Raw genomic sequence first — 16,914 nt, forward strand, 5'->3', positions numbered from 1 at the left:
TGAAATCTATTGGACTTACACTGGAAGGCTTAAGTGCTTTCAGATACCAACATAAATCATTCTTCTCATAGTGAAAAATGTCAGGTGACTATAGGGGAGCTGTAAAATCGTTTAAAATCTGTAACTTTACAGTTTCAGGGAAGGGTACTTGCCAATAACTGAAGGAAAACAGAATACCTTGTGACCATAGTAAAAGCTAAAGAGAAGTCTAAAGGGCAGTGTTAATTACTATGGTATCATACTTCTGCATTCCATCTGAAACAAGATCTGGTTTTAACCATGGAACTTCTTCATTTTAAATAAGCAGAGGAAAATCAAAAATAATTGAATTCTACTTCTTTGTATTCAACCTTGTTTTCAGTCCTACTTTCAAGAATCTCTTGTGCAACATAAAAGGGATCTGAAGAATATAATTAACACTCTCTGAGTCAGCTATTAGAAATTTCTAGCATCCAAAAACACAAGTGGAAAGTGGGGGAGTTCTGATCCGACAGCTCACAACTTTCTAAATGTTTTTAAAATAAATTTCATGTGCTGAATAATGTGGGTGATTTTTAAATATTTTGCTGGAAACTGAAATGGTTATATAAGTGATAAGTAGAGATAGTCTACCAATGGGATTTCATTGCCCAGCTCTCTCACACAACATAGTGAGAGAACTTAATTTGGCAACCTAGATAATGCCTACTGGGTTTGACTCTTTAAAGCAATGTAAAACTACATATTACCCTAAAAAACACTCGCTCCTAACAGTGCTAGGACTTGAGTAATGCAGTAGTATGTTTCTATTTTGTAAATGAAAATAGACTGAAAGTTAAAACTTGTTCAGAGTTTCTGGTATTTAGCACTGCTGTAATGTGTGCATCAGTCACAACATACTGTTCTTTTCACCTCTACTCCACAGGGTGCAATGGCAGCGACTTACTCTGCTTTGAATCGTAATCAGTCACCAGTTTTGGAGCCAGTTGGCCGTTCTACTCTTGCTCAGAGGAGAGGTATAAAAAAAATTACCTCAACAGCCCTGTGAAATGACCTCAACCAGACACTTGGTACCATGGCATAAGATGATAGCACAAATCATGGCGACAGGTAGCACATATCTGACAGATACCTGCAAGCACACTCTGTCCCAGCTGGTACCTATAATGCTGCTGCTCCTGCTGCTGCTACTGCTTTCATCTACTCTCGCTTTAAACTGTTGATGGCAAGTTACTGATCTTACTGGAGCTGCAAATGGAGTGACAAGTGGAAACAATGAAAATTATCATGTTCACGACTGAGTAAACCAGAAGAATTACAAATGCCACCTCTGTCAAAAATACACTGAATAAAGCACTCTGCACCACATAGCATTATTTTTATAAGGAATATTTTTTTTGTCCCCTAAAATATTCTTTGTTACAGGTAGAGATGGACAGTTTATGTTAAGCACTTAGCTTAAACAATCTGTTTATATTAGCACTATATACATTGTGCCATCCAGCATTTTGTATGTTTTTGTAAACAGTTCAAAAGCAGTACATTTCTGTGCTGTTTTCTTTAATGTATACATGCCTTGTTTAACTTAGATATTATTAATCATTATGACCAGTAAGTCTGATTAAACAGTTCACCTGGATTAATCAGTATTGTTGGACAGCTCTAAAGGAAGCCTGACTGTTAAACAGCTATTGAATGTAATACTATGGATAAGTAGTTTTCCTTGCCTATGTCTTTTCTACATTTCTGTGTTTTTGATTCCACATGTCATGTTATGAAGTTTAAACAGTGAATCTCCCACTATACTTATATATCCTATAGGTAATATAACCCAGAGAAAAGATAACTTGCTCCATATGTCACTGTCTTTGTTACCCCTCCCCTCCCTTTTAGTCTCTCACCTCTAATCTCTGGACTCAGGAATTACTGCTAAATACTTTCTGATAGAGGACATCTCTATATGATTTATTCTTATAATCCATTGTTAATATTTGATCTGTATTCTATGACTTTTGTTTAAGATGCAAAGGAATTATTCAGAGAATGAATGTTGGCATTATAGAAGAAAGGCAACATTTGAAGATAAAGTAAAACATATTGGTCACTGATAAACAGCAGCCTGCAGAGAGTAGGTTTAAACTGCATTCATTGCAGTTGCAAAACTGATGGATGTAATATTCTGTCAGTTACTTTCTGATAATTTTAATTGACTTCAAAAGCAAAATGAAAGGCAAGTAATAAAGATCTGTTTGGTTAGAAAAGGGTCATTCTAATTTACCATGAAAACAGTGTCATCCCAGTCAGGTAAGACAAAGCCATTCAGAGGGAATGTTCTCACTTTTCTGCAGATGGAAGTGAGTGTTGGTAATGAGGATGGAAGATTCACTTTAAATACTGATACAAGCTTTTAATATTCTTGGCCTCTTGGTGTGTAAAGTAATTAAAGGCCCATCTTGATGGTTGGTTTTGAAAAGATGAAATTGCCCAAATGAGAAGTGGCTCTGGAACGTGTTTGAATACAGTGAGTGTTCCATTCCACCAAAATTATAGGCTATTAAAGTCCTTCCAGATATGAAAATGACTACTGGGAATTCCAGCTTTAATAAAATATGGATCTGGATGAATGGCTGTTGGTGAACAATGCAATTTTGTGTTTTGGGTAAGAAGGTATTTTCTTGGCTTAGTGTATTAAATTTCTTTTATGGTGATTAATTGGCTAATTTCCCTGAAATCATCAGTGGTTTGTTGAAAGGAAAAAAATCTTTGACACTACAGATTTGCTCTGAATGGGAGTTTTTCTTCTGCCAGAATTTGAGTTCCTTGGGGAAGCTTCCTTTGCTAGATTTTACTTTTATTGCCCTTAAAAATTTGCTAAATATTTAATCCATTATATAATTGTGAAGAAATTTGTTTTATAAACAGGGATCCTTAAATTAGCCTAGCTCTCAGAAATTTGAAAAAACAGCTCTTCCCAAGGAGATAGTATTTTTCCCTGACTTGATGTTCTAGCATTGAAGTTCTCTTTAGCTCTACAGGTGTGTTTTACCCTTCCTTCAAGAAACATTTTTAAGTAGGGGCAGAAAAAGGCCGGGTTTTTTTGGGTTGGTTTTTTTTTTGACAGTTTCAGCAGTTCCAGAGGAATTTAGTAAAACCTTAGCTCTCAAAAATAATGTATTTTTCGGTTCTGTGAGAAATTTTATGTCAGGCTTCTCAAAATCTAGAAACTGCACCTTCTGGTGGTTTTTAAGTTGTTAATTAGAAGACTGTCATATCTAGTCAACCACATTATTTAAATGCTGTTGAAATAAAAGGATGGCAGTGCTTGCCAGTGTGTCAGTAACAACATTTCACTTCAGGAAGGAGTTCCTACTCTGTTCAGTGTGTGTATATAGGTACCAGGCAAAGAACAGACCAAAAAGAGGAAGTGTTAAACTGCCTCACTATTTGCAATATCCACATTAAAATAATATAGAAGTACTTTCAGTAGTTTCATTGTAGCCATATTTTGTGGTTCTCAGGCTCACTGATCATTAGCCAAATAGTGAAGCAAAGTTAACACCTGCATTTTACCTATCTACACTCTCAAGTGAGCTGTTAGTTTAGCCTTTACAAATGTTGCTATTAAGTCATGTATGTATATCAGCAGAGGATGAATATTTTAAACTGTAGCAAAACAGGAAAATTTGGGACACCCTAAGCTGAATGTGTTGAAGTCTAGATCCACTATATTTTAAAGTTACTTTCTAAACCAAGGTATAAAGGGCCTGCCTAATCAGGGAGGTGTATTTTACAGGCCAGGCATGGTTTATGTACCTTACTTCCTGGTTTGGATCCGTGTTCACGACTTTCAAATTTTTTTTATGTTTTTATAGCTGCAGTTGTTTTAACATATAAAGAAATCTACATAATGCTTCTCTGAGTCTCAGCACCTTTGTGTTACAATGCGAGTATATGACACACTGTGTACATTCATTGCTGGACTGCTGCTTAGTCTGCAAAGCATAGCAAGTGACTCAGAGTCATAAAGGATTAAAAAAAGAGAATGCAGATACAGGTGAATTTTCTATGTGTTGACCATGGTTTGTTTTTAATTTTTTTTTAGTGTGAAATTACCATTTACTGTGCTTGAGAGCATGAGGTAACGGAGGGAAGAGTGTAGTTGCAATACCCATTAAATGCCATCTATGTCTAGTAAGGACAAAGTTCTCTGTTCATAATCACTATAACATTGAATGAAACTTAAAATGAGTTTTTCAAGAAAATATTTAAAACTTTTTTTCTGAAGAGACAAGGCCATAAGAAAATAGATTTATGTGTCTGGGATTTGTGTGTGTGTGTGTTTTTCTTTTGTAAATGTGGTGTTACCAACTAAAGCTGTGCTTTTCTATTATTGGAAGGAAAGGATTCAAAGAGTGCTGGCCCTTATTAAGCAGCAGTGGTTAACAGATGAATTTTCACATATGAAATGATGTAAATGATTAGCTTTATCTTGATACTCTTGACCTAATCAAAGGGAAGATGTACTTATGAGGGATGTAATTATTTTGCAACCTAGTTGGGGGGGATGTCTACTTAAACCATTTTTAAAAAATTACAAAATCACAGATAAAATATTTTTCTACGATTCTATACAATCATACTTTATACTAGTTTTCTCAGCATGGCATGTAAGTGAGTCTAAGGTACTGTTCCAGGAAATCAGTGGTAATGTACCTTGTTATAGACTATTACAATAGCATCTGTTAGATGCTTGGCACTGCTGTCATAGAACTGAAATGCTAGTTTAAAAAAGTAATTAATTGTACTGAATACTTTAAATGATTGTTTTATTCAGAATCTAAGAGAAGTTCCAATCATGCTATTAATGTGTAATTAAAACTGTTCCAGATGTAACTATGAACAGTTTTGGAAAGTTATCATTGCTTGTTTTCCTGTCTAATGGCAGGTTTTGTAGTCTTCAAAAGAAATTGAAATTTCTACTATGAATAAACTTTCAAACATCTTAAAGCGTTGTTTTCTGTAAGCATTTTTTCTGACCAGTTACAAAAGTCATTGCTTGTTCATCATTAACTCTGAACTACCTTCACAGCACACTGAGTGTGCTTTGCCAGCCAGAAAGGGTTTGTAAAAAGCAAGTTGTCCCCAACACTACAGCACGATGAAGAAGCTAAACATGAAGACAAAGGAAAAAACTCATCTTCAGCTGGTGCTTATAGACCTGATCTACAAGAAGACCGCAGTGCAAGGATATTGTATCAGAGTCCAGTCGACTCTAAAGCACCACTTAACGGGAGGCTGCTAAATAACACTTGGAATGCCTGCATTGCTCTGGACACTGAAAAAATGGGCATGTTGGATAATTAATGCACTTTGTAAACATTTGAAACATAATATTATATGCAGAAGCACTCCATAAACAACATACTCCATGATTTAGCAGCTCAGACAGCTTGGGAGCTTACAGCCGTGATTCTTTTTAACCTTGCAACCTGGAAAAGATGGAAGATTTTCAAAGGTTGCATAGTCTACAAAAAATTGCAGTAATTGTAATAGAGGATTTGTGGGAAGTGTAACCAGAGGTTTTCCCGAAGTGTACTGAAAGAAAGGCATCAGAGAACATGGAGACGTTTGGTAATGGTTATGCAGCAAGGGTACTGTGATTTCCTCAGTGAAATTCACACCTGGGATCAGAGGTGTGGATAGCTGTGGCCCTTTGTTCACACAAGGCTTTATCCTGCCTGTCTAAAAACATTTTAAAATTTATTTACAAGTAAACTGGATAATTTGTAAGCCTCCAGAAACTCTGCAAAGGCAAAAACGGGCTGGTACACACACCAGAGCTCCTGCTGTCAGCCTTCCTCACCTTCATACCCTCTGATTTACAGAATCATAGAATCGTTTGGGTTGGAATGGAGCTTGAAAGTTTCTAGTTCCCATCCCCCTGCCGTCGGCAGGGACACCTCCCACTACCCCAGGTTGCTCGGAGCCTCCCAGCCTTGCCTTGAACACCTCCGGAGATGGGGCATCCACAGTTTCTCCGGCAGCCTGTGCAGTGCCTCACCAACTGCATAGAAAAGAATTGCTTCCTAATGTCTGATCTAAAGATGTTACAAGAATCATGATGAAAGAGTTGATAAAGATGATGATGAATGAGACTCTCTTTCAATTTAAGCCCATTCCTCCTCGTTCCGTCACTACGCGCTCCTGTAAATAGTCTTGCCTCATCTTTCCTGGCAGGTACTGCAGGTACTGGAAGGAGTCATACCTAACTAACCCCGCTCCCCCGAGCTCTGCGCGGTGTTCCGGGGCTGTGTTCCGGGGCTGCGTTCCGGGGCTGCCGTGGTGCGCGCTGCCCGCTCCTCCTGCTCCTTTTCCTTTGGCTCTCCCCGGCGAGGCCTCGCAGGGCCCAGGCGGGGCCGTTCCCGAGGCCGGGGCCGTTCCCGAGCGGGGCCGCTCCCGAGGCCGGGGCTGCGGCGGAGATCGGGCCCTAGGCGCGTGCTGCGCCGCCGAGTCCGCCGGGCCGCGGGGGGGCGCTGTGGCCGGGTCGGCAGCGGCCGGAGCGCAGCGCACGAGCCCGCGCAGCCCCGGCCCCGCCGCTGGTCCCGCCCGGAGCCGCCGCCGAGCCCGAACCGCCGCCCCCGCCCGGAGCCCCTCCCGCCGCCCCTCCCGCAGCCCCTCCGCGGCGGAGCGTTCGGCGCCATGCCTAAGAATAAAGGTGAGTCGTCCTTCCCTTCGCCGAGCCCGCGGCGGCGCGGCCGGGCCCGGGCGCGGTCGCGCAGGGCAGGCCCGGGGGCCCTTCACGTGTGCTTCGCCGGAGCCCGGAGCCCGCGGGAGAAGAGGCCCTCCCGCCGCCCCGGCGGGGCCCCGGGCCGGTTCCGCCTGCCGGGCGAGGGTCGGAGGCCGCTGAGGCCCGGGCGGGAGCGGGAGGCCCGGCCCGCGGCTCGCTTGTCAGGAGCGGCCCTGCCGAGGAGGCGGCCGGGCCCCTCCGCGCCCTCGCTGGGCAGTGCTGCGGCCGCTTCCCTTCTTTCTTACCCCGGAAAACGCAGAAACCGTGAGGGGACGGGAGCAGCAGATTTTAACAGCGGGGCAAGTATGAGCTGCTCCTATGCTCCTTGTAAAGAGCATCTAATCCTGATGCCACGTGTGTGCCTTTTAAAAAGGGCAGCTTCACTTGGAGCCTAAGCTTCCTCTTGAGTATTTTAGGGATTTCAGCACCACAGTAACTGAAATTATTCATCTGCTTTTGATGATTACGTGTATCAGGTTATTCCACCGTTATTTTTGAGGTATTTGGTAGCAGGGACCACAAACTGAAAATGGCCATCTTCTGAAAATCTTTTTTGAAGGCTGCTGTCACTCCAGAGCAACCAGGACATTTTAAACAGTGGAGAGTCTAATGTTTAGTTACTTTATTAATCGCTAAAAATTTAGACTTGAAAGCAAGCAAAAAAAATATAGATGTGGGTTGGATACTTAAAAGAGCCATATAGAGTACAAGCATAAAAATCTCCTTAAGTCTGATTTTTTTCACTCACTGTGTCTAGAAACAGTAACACATGCTTTTTACTTCTCCAACTTTTAATTTAGGCAAAGGAGGTAAAAACAGGCGACGAGGTAAAAATGAGAATGAATCAGAAAAAAGAGAACTGGTGTTCAAAGAAGATGGGCAAGGTGAGTTTTTAACTATGGTATGGCAATGTCCTTGTTTTCAGTCATATACTGTAAGTGACAGAATATAGAGAGGTATTCTTATTGGGGTTGTATTTGAATTCCAAATGACATATTGAGTGTAAGAGAAAGACAGTAGAAGGGAAATTTTCAATAGCTTCACCACTTAAGAATGAAGTTTCTCTCTTCTTGACCTTAGTGCAATTCTCTGTGTAAAACAGCACTTAAACATTCCCTAGAAACCTCTTGATAGCTTTGTATGAGGGTCTGTGAGCAGCTGGCTTAGCAGATGTGGTTCCGTTTTGCCAGTAATTGTCCCTGGGATGCACAGTCCCACTTTGTGTTTTATATCTTATTAGACTCTCACATCTCTTGGATCCTTTGCTGAGCTCCCCAAAGTCACCGATATGGCAGAGCAGCTCATCTCACTGTTCTGTCCCCTAATGGTTTGGTTCAGTTGGCTCCTGGGCTGGAAGTTTAAGTTATTAAAACAGGAGCAGTAGGTGGGATCCTGTCAGGTGAAGTAAGGCACAAGAGAGGTCAGCCAGGGGATGACTGGGATCTGCCCTGCCTTTGGTGACAGTGAGCTCACCTCCCTTTCAGCTCCCCCTGTCTTGTGCATCACACTCTGGAGGTTGCTCACATAATGCAAGTGCTTTCCTGGTAACCAATTAATCAGGTGGTTTGTTAGAAATATGGGAAAGGTACAATGATTTAAATCACTGTAGAAGAAGTGCCACTGAACAAGTTTCTGGTATTTTGTGTTGGTTGTAAGCAGAAAAGGAGTTTATTTTTATGTACATCTGAAACAAAATCCTTTACATCTCCCAAACAAAATCTATTTAATGAAACATTATTCTCAGTTATGAACAGTCTCGTGGTTCATTGGACTATCTAACTTGTGTGAAGTTCTCCAGTATGGGATTTCTGCAGCTTGGTGAGGGAGAAGATGAAATACAAGGTGAAGAGATTGAGGGTAGGTGTTGGAGAGGTGCTTCATAGACCCCAGCTGAAGTCTGCTGGTTCCCTTCTAGACAGTGTCTGGTAACAGCAGGTTATTTCCTTTCAAGGACAGTAGGGTGCAAGAGGGATTCAGAGTCTCAGTGGGTGGTTATACAGCGTGTTCAGCTTTCTCCTCCCTCAGTGACAGCACTGAGATGTTGTCCTTTAGGACAGGTCCTGTGATGTTGTCATAAACTTTCAGACTCTGAGTGTGACTCAGTGGCTCTGAGATTTTCTGTAATATTTCAGAGGGAGCAAAAGGGTGGATGCACCCAAAAAGGAGCAGTATTTGAAATTGTTAACATCAACAGTAATACAAAACTGTGATACATTCAGCAGCCTGTGTGGGTGCTTGAAGCTCCTCTCAGCATTTCATTTTGATAAAATGTTACAGCAAATTTGGGTTACAGTGGAAATGTTACTGTTGTGTCTTGAAGCTGGATTTGTTCAGAAGTTTTGCTCTGTGGCACTTTGGGACATGGCTCAGTGGTGGACTTAACCGTGCTGGGATAATGATTGTGCTTGTTAATCTTAAAGATCTTTTCCAGCCTAAATAATTTTGTGTTTCTATATGTTACCATCTCTTTTAGAATATGCCCAGGTGATCAAGATGTTAGGCAATGGAAGACTGGAGGCATTATGTTTTGACGGTGTGAAGAGGTTATGTCATATTAGAGGGAAGCTAAGAAAAAAGGTAATTCTGAAGCATTGCAGTAGGAAACAGTGACATTGTGCATGATATGTAATTGTAAAAATTTACATATGTAGCTTGTTACAAAAATGAATATTCCTACTGCACATAATACCTTAAACTACTTTTTTTGATAGTAAGCTAGTCTGTCCTTCTGTTTCCATTGCTGGCACAAGAACAGGCGGTCTTTGGCTCTTGGGGGAAGCTCACAGTTGAAGGGCTGCCTTTCAGTGTATATATTTCAGGGGAAGATTTTTTCAGCTGCTTATGAAATACAAGCTTTTCATATTCTAGAAAATTTTACATATATAAAATAATAAAAATCTCCCTAATTGCATGTGGGGAACTTGGTGAGTATTTAGAAAATACACTTCCAGTGCCATTGTTCCATTGTCCACTTCATCAGTTCCCAAAATATTTCTGTGGAAAGCTAATCTGCAAAGATTTGTACCTTCAGGGATCCCAGGTGTGTTTGCATTCTTAACTTTGGTGTCCCCTCTGGCCCTTGTCAAGTGTTACACCTTTCTGTCCTCGGCTGGTGTATGGTAAGGAGGAGGTCCCTCAGTCTGTTTCCAGTGAAAACAAACATTCACTGTCCTCATTCTGGATTGTTCCATTTTTTGGACAGCAGTGAATGCTCATGTCTTGGGATCAGCGTAACAAGTGCTATAGTTACCTGCAAGAAACTGTTGAAGGTAGTGGAGAATGTGCGTAAATAAACACTAAGTGCTGCAGAATTAAGTTCTTGGTACAAAAAGCACCATTTATATATTCCTTATGTTTTAAAGAAAGGAAATTCCAACTGAAATGAGTTCAGTCTCCAAAAAAAACAAGCGTATGTGGGATAAAACCCACGTAGAACCACCTTGTACATTTAAAAGCATATCCTGTTCTGCAGATTTCTGGTTAACATAGTTTCTAGAAACAACTCAGTTAATTTTCTTGTGCTCTTCACTGTTCTTGTCCATCACTCCCCTGATCAGGTTTTTCTTTAATTTTGGCCATGGAGGTCAGTTCACAGAGTTCAGAACTGGTGCCTTGATGCAGTCTTTCTGTTTTCTCAGATGTTAAGGCTTAATAACCACCTTGTTGCTCTTCAAATAAATTTGATTACTCTATAATAGCTCCATAACATGTAAAAATAATGTAACTATGAGTATTTATGACTTTGGATTTCCTGTTAAAACATTAAATTGGGTATTTGTAGCATACTGGTTAGAAAATGAAGGTGGTGGCTATAGTGAAATATTTTATGTCTCTCCATAAATCTAAATATGCTCTTTGGTTCTTGTGTTATACAACAGAAGTTGAATTTCTGTAACACCTTTTTTTCTCCTTCAGGTCTGGATAAATACATCTGATATTATATTGATTGGCTTAAGAGACTACCAGGTAAAAATTCAATATTACATGCCACTATAAGGAGTATCTTACAAGTAGCTTTATTTACTGTTAAATTGCAGCAGGTATTGTGAGGAAGTTCCTGTCTAACTTTGCATTTGTATTTACTTATGCTAAATCATGATTTTTAATTTCCTTGTACTACAGGAAGATTGTAATGAGTAGACAAATTCTGGTTTGGCTTGTTCTTCTAAATTGCACCCTGAGACTTTGTGAGTGTGAGTGAGGGTGCTTATTGTCATAGCTTGACCTTTTTTCTCCAAATGTAGCTGTTTGGTGCTTGCATCCTGTGGTACAAAGGGAGATTGAGTCAAGTACCAAACATTTTATTGTGATAATTAGAATTTTTGGTAATCAGAATTTTAGATCTTTGTTGTTTAAGCTTTTACCTTAACTGACAAATTGATCAGAAATTAGTTTGTACTTAGATTTCCAAAAATGAAGTGGTATAACTTTACATAATATAAACAGTAATGGGAAACAGTTGTCAAGTTTTCATTAGGTGAATGCCTTTCATGAATGTTAGACTTTTCATCAGTTTTTGAAGATAGATTCTGCTTCTGAAATGTGCATTAGGTTTATGGAATATTTAAGATACTGTAATATACCGTATATATTAAAGTACTTAAAACTAAGAATTTTATGTTTTGACTTTGCCAAGGGAAATATAGGTTGGGTATTACAAAAAGAGTTTTTTATGGAAGGAGTGATAAAGTACTGGAATTTTCTGCTATTAGACCCCCCTCTGTTAGGACAGCTAGGCCTTTTGTAATTAGCCAATAGCACCCAGGTGTGACGTGAGCAGATGGGAGTAACACAGTGAACCCAGGTTATAAAATGTCAAATTCCCCTGCAATAAACGCCATTTTTTCGCCATCCATCACATTGATGCAGTGGGAGATGGACCGCACGGCTGGGATAGCCGTCTGTGCTGTAGCTGATCGGGGTGCTTATCTTGCTTCAAACCCAACACCCAGTGACACTGTGATTCCTGATCAAACACCTCACTCTGTGGATTGTGTGAAGAAAGGTTAATTTCCAAAGTATGAAACTGAACTTGTTAGGTTGATGAATTCTCAACGTTTCTCGTTTGTCTCAAATTCTCTTTTATCTTGTTGCCCAGGGAAGTTGTGGATGCCCCATCCCTGGCTGGGTTCAATGCCAGATTGAGCGCCCTGGTTTAGTGGAAGGTGTTCCAATCCCCTGGCAGTGGGGTTGGAACTAGACGATCTTTAAGATTGCTTCCAATTCAAACAATTCTATGAATCTATAAATTACTTGTAATTGGAGATAATTAGGTTATCTCAGAAGAAATTAAAATACTCTAATGTGTTTACTTCACATTTATAGAAACTGGAGGGGAAGGAAGAACAACATGTTCTTTTATAAATATTATAGGTGTTAATCCACTGTAAATAATGCAGTTGTTGTAAATAATGCAGTCTGCTGAGGTTAATAGTTTTATTTTTCCTTCATGTATGGCTAATACATTCTAATAAATTCTTATTTAGGATAACAAGGCTGATGTTATTCTAAAATACAATGCAGATGAAGCCAGAAGTCTGAAAGCATATGGGGAGCTTCCAGAACATGGTAAGAATCTTTTCACTTCAAGTTGGAAGTTCATGTTGGACAAGAGTACTCAGTCTGTCTTGGCACAGTGTGAGTGCACTCCTTAACTTCTCTAAATTCCCTCACAGCTAAAATCAATGAAACAGACACATTTGGTCCTGGAGATGATGATGAAATTCAGTTTGATGATATCGGAGATGATGATGAAGATATTGATGATGTAAGTAGTAAATGTGTATTTTTGTCATATGCTTGAAGCCCTAATCTTTGGTGATAAGCTGTTACTGTTAATTCTACAGCAAGGAATACATTCTTGTATGTATGCTGTTCAGGAGAGCTTTGCTCCTCAGGGGCTGTCTCAGGAAATGGTGTGGTGCAAGCATGTGCCAGCTTTCTGTCCTCTCTCCTGTCCCACGAGCTGGCTACACTTGGTGTCATTGCTGCTAAAACACACTTGGAGAGCAGTCTGAAGGTGCCTAAATGAAAATCAGTTGTTTGACCCTGCCCCATTCCTCTGTCAGTTTAACAGCCTTGCTCTCCCACCAGAACTGCAGAAATAATTGTTTTTAAAAAAACAAAGGTTTTAAGTCTTCATTTTTGTTTACATAAAAACTACAAAAAGCTGCATCTTAGTAATCCTGACTGTCACAGTCACTTGTGTTACTGCTTACCACTAAACTGTAGTAATTGGTCATGCACACTGTGAGATTATAGTAGTCACTTTTTTTTTAATCAATTAAAATTTTATAATAAATTGCAGAAGTAGAATCTACTGTGCAATGTTTCCTAAGTTGATGCACTTTAATTTACAGCTGAGAGATGAATGTGTGCAGGGTCAGCTGGCTGAGAGGATAAGTAGTAACTTACTGAACCAGTGAATTAACTTAATTGGATAGACTGTTCTAAGAGTACTATTATGCTTTAATTCTTCATCTTTTTAGTCCTCTCTCTCTGAGTTAATAATATGACTAATTATTTTAAAACGCTTACATTATTCTGACTTTTTTGAGGCTCTCAATATATGATTCATTAGATAAAGTATTTTAAAAATATCAAAATGCTGAGGAATTTTTCTTCAGACTTTTGAAAATTTCATTTTGGGCCTGTCAGTGGTTGAGCTTACTGAAGATTTAGCTCATTGAAGCTAGAAAAACTAGTACTGCATGCTTTTAATAATGAGGCTATTGTAAGACATCAAAGAGATAAGTAGCTGTAGGACAAATTTACAAAGTAATGGATCTGTGTGTGGGGTTAAGTGAGTAGCTATGATTGTTTTTAAGCTTTGGCAGCTCTTCAATAAAATATTAATATCATGCTTTAAGAAAGTAAAATACGTAAAAAAAAGATGTGAGTAACCTCTCTGATGATCACTGTCATGTATCTGGAATGAAGGGCAGCTTCCAAGGTCATTGTTAACAGGAGGAACTCAGTGGAGCCTTTCCTTTGTTTTTTATATAGTAGAATGATTAGAAAATCACTGCTTAGGGAAGTCATTCTCAAATTCAGTTTTATTTTTGTCTTTGAGAATCATGGGCTAATTTATGGCTGTCCTACTGATATATAATTTTATTGCAGATACTGTGGGTATGCAGAATTGCTCACCTGCATGGCCATAGTATCGTCACAGGGCTGGTGGGGACAAAAGCAGGGAGTAATTATTTAATAGTTCATGTGTTAAGAAAACAGGGTATGAGCTGAGGCAAAACCAGGACTGTGCTGAGTTTAGGAAGTCCCCTGTTGAACTGTAAAAGGAACTATTTAAAAGTGTTGCTTGGGAAATGCTGAAGAATACACTTGGATGAAATACATGGTGTGGTGTTTTTGCTTTTCAGATCTAATTTGGAACAGAGGTTTACATTCCAACTTTTTCCCTCCAAGGATTGTTCTACATTGATACTTCGATTATTTTTTGGGTGAAGTCCCTTACTTTTAAGAAGACTGAAAATTCTCAGTAAAGAGTGTAGTTTGTTACATCAAAAGGATTTATTTTCAATGTTTGTTTTAAAGTATTTATATTTCTTTAGAAATGGATAACGCTGGATTATCACAAAGGTTCAATGACATGCCACAAATATTTTGTCTCTTCACCAATTAGATCTTCTATCTCTGGATGTAAGTGAGATACAGTGACATGGGTTGTAAAAGACTGCATTTTTCCCTCTTCTGCTTTCATCACTACAATTCCAGTTAAACCTGTATTTTGAAATAAAAATTGTTTACCCTGTAATTATCATGGATTTTGATTAAAGGCAAATAACCCAGTTCAGATTAGTATCAAATCATACTATGCAGTGTCTGTCCTTATACCCCTTGCCTTGATGTTAACTTTAAAAAAAATTTTGATAATATAAGAGGAAGGCAGAAATCTGCATTTAAACTTACAATGCATGATGAATCTGCTTTTCGCATCTAGTAGCATGCTGCTATTTTTATACTGATTTTGATAATTAAAAACACTCATTATTTCAAAGCTGTAAATTTTCCATGGTGGAGGGAGGGGTGGGGGAGAAGTAAAGATGAAAAGTGAGCAGCATCTCAAATTTGCAATTTTTGGAAACTGCAGTTGGTGCAGTGGCCGAGCTGCGGCTGCAGACAATGAACACTGGGTGGCACCCGACTGAACAGGGAGACAAATGCAAAGCCTTCACAGTTGGGTTTGTACTTGATAAATGCATAAAATAGGTTTTCCCCAAAGTAAATGCTTAACATTCTTGATATGTTAAACATGTAGAATATTTTTACATTATATAAAAGGTTATGTTAAGAGTAGAGTTTTATTTTAATCTGAAATTCCATACATTGTAAGGTGCGGCATAAAAGCTTATGTGAACTTTGAGTAACAATATAAATAAGAAAATAAGTTTGTGTCAAAAGTAGAAAGAATCTTTTCATCCAGAATAAATCAATGAAACAGACTACTGGAAAGATTCTTGTCCACCTTCAGACTGGAGGAGTCAGTTGAGAAACTGAATAAAGACTAACATCATCATGCAAATATTATTTTGTGGTAGCCTTAGTGTCTTTGTCTTTAATAATGTGTTTAACAACTCTGAAAGCAGGTTAATGGAAAAATTCCTTTTGTGCCATAAAGATTTGGTTCTTGAAACTTGTATTCCTTATACAGTCTTTTTGGTATGATGTAAAGTGACTACCCCAATAGATAAAAACAAAATGGCTTTAAATACGGAGTGGCCTCTTTGCTTTACATGTTTTTTTAAGGAGATTTAAACATCCAGAACTTTTGTCAAAATGTCTTCTCTTTCACTTTTTATTTCATTACGGTGTCTATTTTCTTTACATGGATCAGGTACCCTCCTCTAGGAATAACATTTTTTTAATATTAAGTAATTTTGCCAAATATTTAGTGGATTTTAACTATTTATATTACAACTGTAAAAACTTGGTAAATACTGAGGGAAAGATACTACCAGTGCAGCATTCTTACTCAACTGATCTTAAATGTCTCAATTTACTGTCTTTGTATGTCTGAAAGGTTTAATTGTGAAGGAATATAAATGGTGTAATGTTTCAGAATAAGGCTTATAAACCACTCCTAAGCTCATTGGTTTCCTCATTGTATTCAGCAAGCCATAAGCAGCTCTGAAAATGGTTAAAAGCTGTCAAATTTCTTGAGATCCAAGTGCAGCAGGTGTCTGTCCTTTCAGTTGTACTATCAGGAAGGTTAGTGATTGAATGGCTGGGAATGGGTACTGAAGATTCAGATATTGTGGGAACTGTACCTGCCAAATCTGATCTTCTGTATGGGAAATGTAAGGGCATGGTCAGTGGAAAGGGGAAACACGTACACACCGCTGCTGTGGGGAGTACAGCAGCTCTCAGTATAACACAGACCTCAGCTGTGGGTCAGAGATGAAACTGTTCCTGTCAGAATCAGTTGTGGTTTGCCCTGAGGTTCCTTCCAATCTTCATTGCTCCCAGCTTCAACCTAAATTACAGATTTTAAGGAAATTTTTCACTTAACTATTCATTTCTTACTAGTACACCAGCCTAACAGCCTTAGGTTTCTACTCATAAGCTGGGCTGTGTTGCCTTCTTGAGTACCCTTGGTCACTTTGTTTCTCTGTCCTCTGCTAAAGCTCCCTTCACAGTCCAACCTGGACAGCTTGATATCATCCCTCTTTGCCTCTTTTTTCTTAGGGGCTGGAAAAACAGCTTGCACAAGAAGCTCTTTCCCATGTCTCTTTTCAGAGAACTGTGGTACAACAGCAGCTGCCAGCTAGAGGATTGCAAGGTTGCTGACTCTAAAGCTATGAAAAGTGCTCCATCTGTAAAAGTATTTCCTAGATAAATTTTTAATTATTCTTGTGTAAGTGTGAGAACTGTTGCTAGCTTTTTCCCTAGAGTGCAAAATTGAAAGCAGGGATACAAAAATTAATCCCCCACAGTAAAGTACAAACTTGGAGTTCTCTGTTTTCCGCTTCGAGGTTTTCTCTGTGATTAACATTTTGAAAAATTATTTTTGTCCGTTGTTCCAAATCTTGTCCCTTCACCTTACAATAGGAGCAACTGTGCATTTGCTTGGACAGCCCTAATCTTTTCCATCCTAATCCTTAGATACAGTCCAGACACAGCAACTGAAA

General features: G+C 39.1%; 2 protein-coding genes across 4 annotated transcripts in view; both read left to right on the forward strand.

Moving 5' to 3' along the window:
* Positions 1–4,986, forward strand: part of RPS6KA3 (ribosomal protein S6 kinase A3) — a 74,029-nt gene extending 69,043 nt beyond the window's left edge. For all 3 annotated transcript variants that reach the window (XM_015634703.3, XM_015634712.3, XM_015634721.3), the window contains one exon: positions 905–4,986. In XM_015634703.3, the coding sequence (XP_015490189.1) occupies positions 905–1,027 (123 nt within the window). In that variant the 3' untranslated portion in view covers positions 1,028–4,986. The remainder of the gene's footprint in view (positions 1–904) is intronic.
* Positions 4,987–6,573: 1,587 nt separating this feature from the next.
* On the forward strand, positions 6,574–15,495 carry EIF1AX (eukaryotic translation initiation factor 1A X-linked). The gene is made up of 7 exons (XM_015645197.2): positions 6,574–6,694; positions 7,567–7,650; positions 9,240–9,343; positions 10,682–10,732; positions 12,253–12,334; positions 12,442–12,533; positions 14,146–15,495. Exons 1-7 carry the CDS (start codon positions 6,679–6,681, stop codon positions 14,149–14,151), a joined length of 435 nt encoding a protein of 144 aa, XP_015500683.1. The 5' UTR covers positions 6,574–6,678; the 3' UTR covers positions 14,152–15,495.
* The last annotated feature ends 1,419 nt before the right edge of the window (positions 15,496–16,914 follow it).

The sequence above is a fragment of the Parus major genome, chromosome 1 (assembly GCF_001522545.3).
Source record: "Parus major isolate Abel chromosome 1, Parus_major1.1, whole genome shotgun sequence".
NCBI classification, from domain to species: Eukaryota; Metazoa; Chordata; class Aves; order Passeriformes; family Paridae; genus Parus; species Parus major.

Excerpts from the sequence above, each read along its gene's own strand:
- EIF1AX (XM_015645197.2), top strand. Across the intron at positions 10,733-12,252 it reads TTGGCTTAAGAGACTACCAG|GATAACAAGGCTGATGTTAT; the intron begins GTAAAAATTCAA and ends ATTCTTATTTAG. Across the intron at positions 12,335-12,441 it reads TGGGGAGCTTCCAGAACATG|CTAAAATCAATGAAACAGAC; the intron begins GTAAGAATCTTT and ends ATTCCCTCACAG.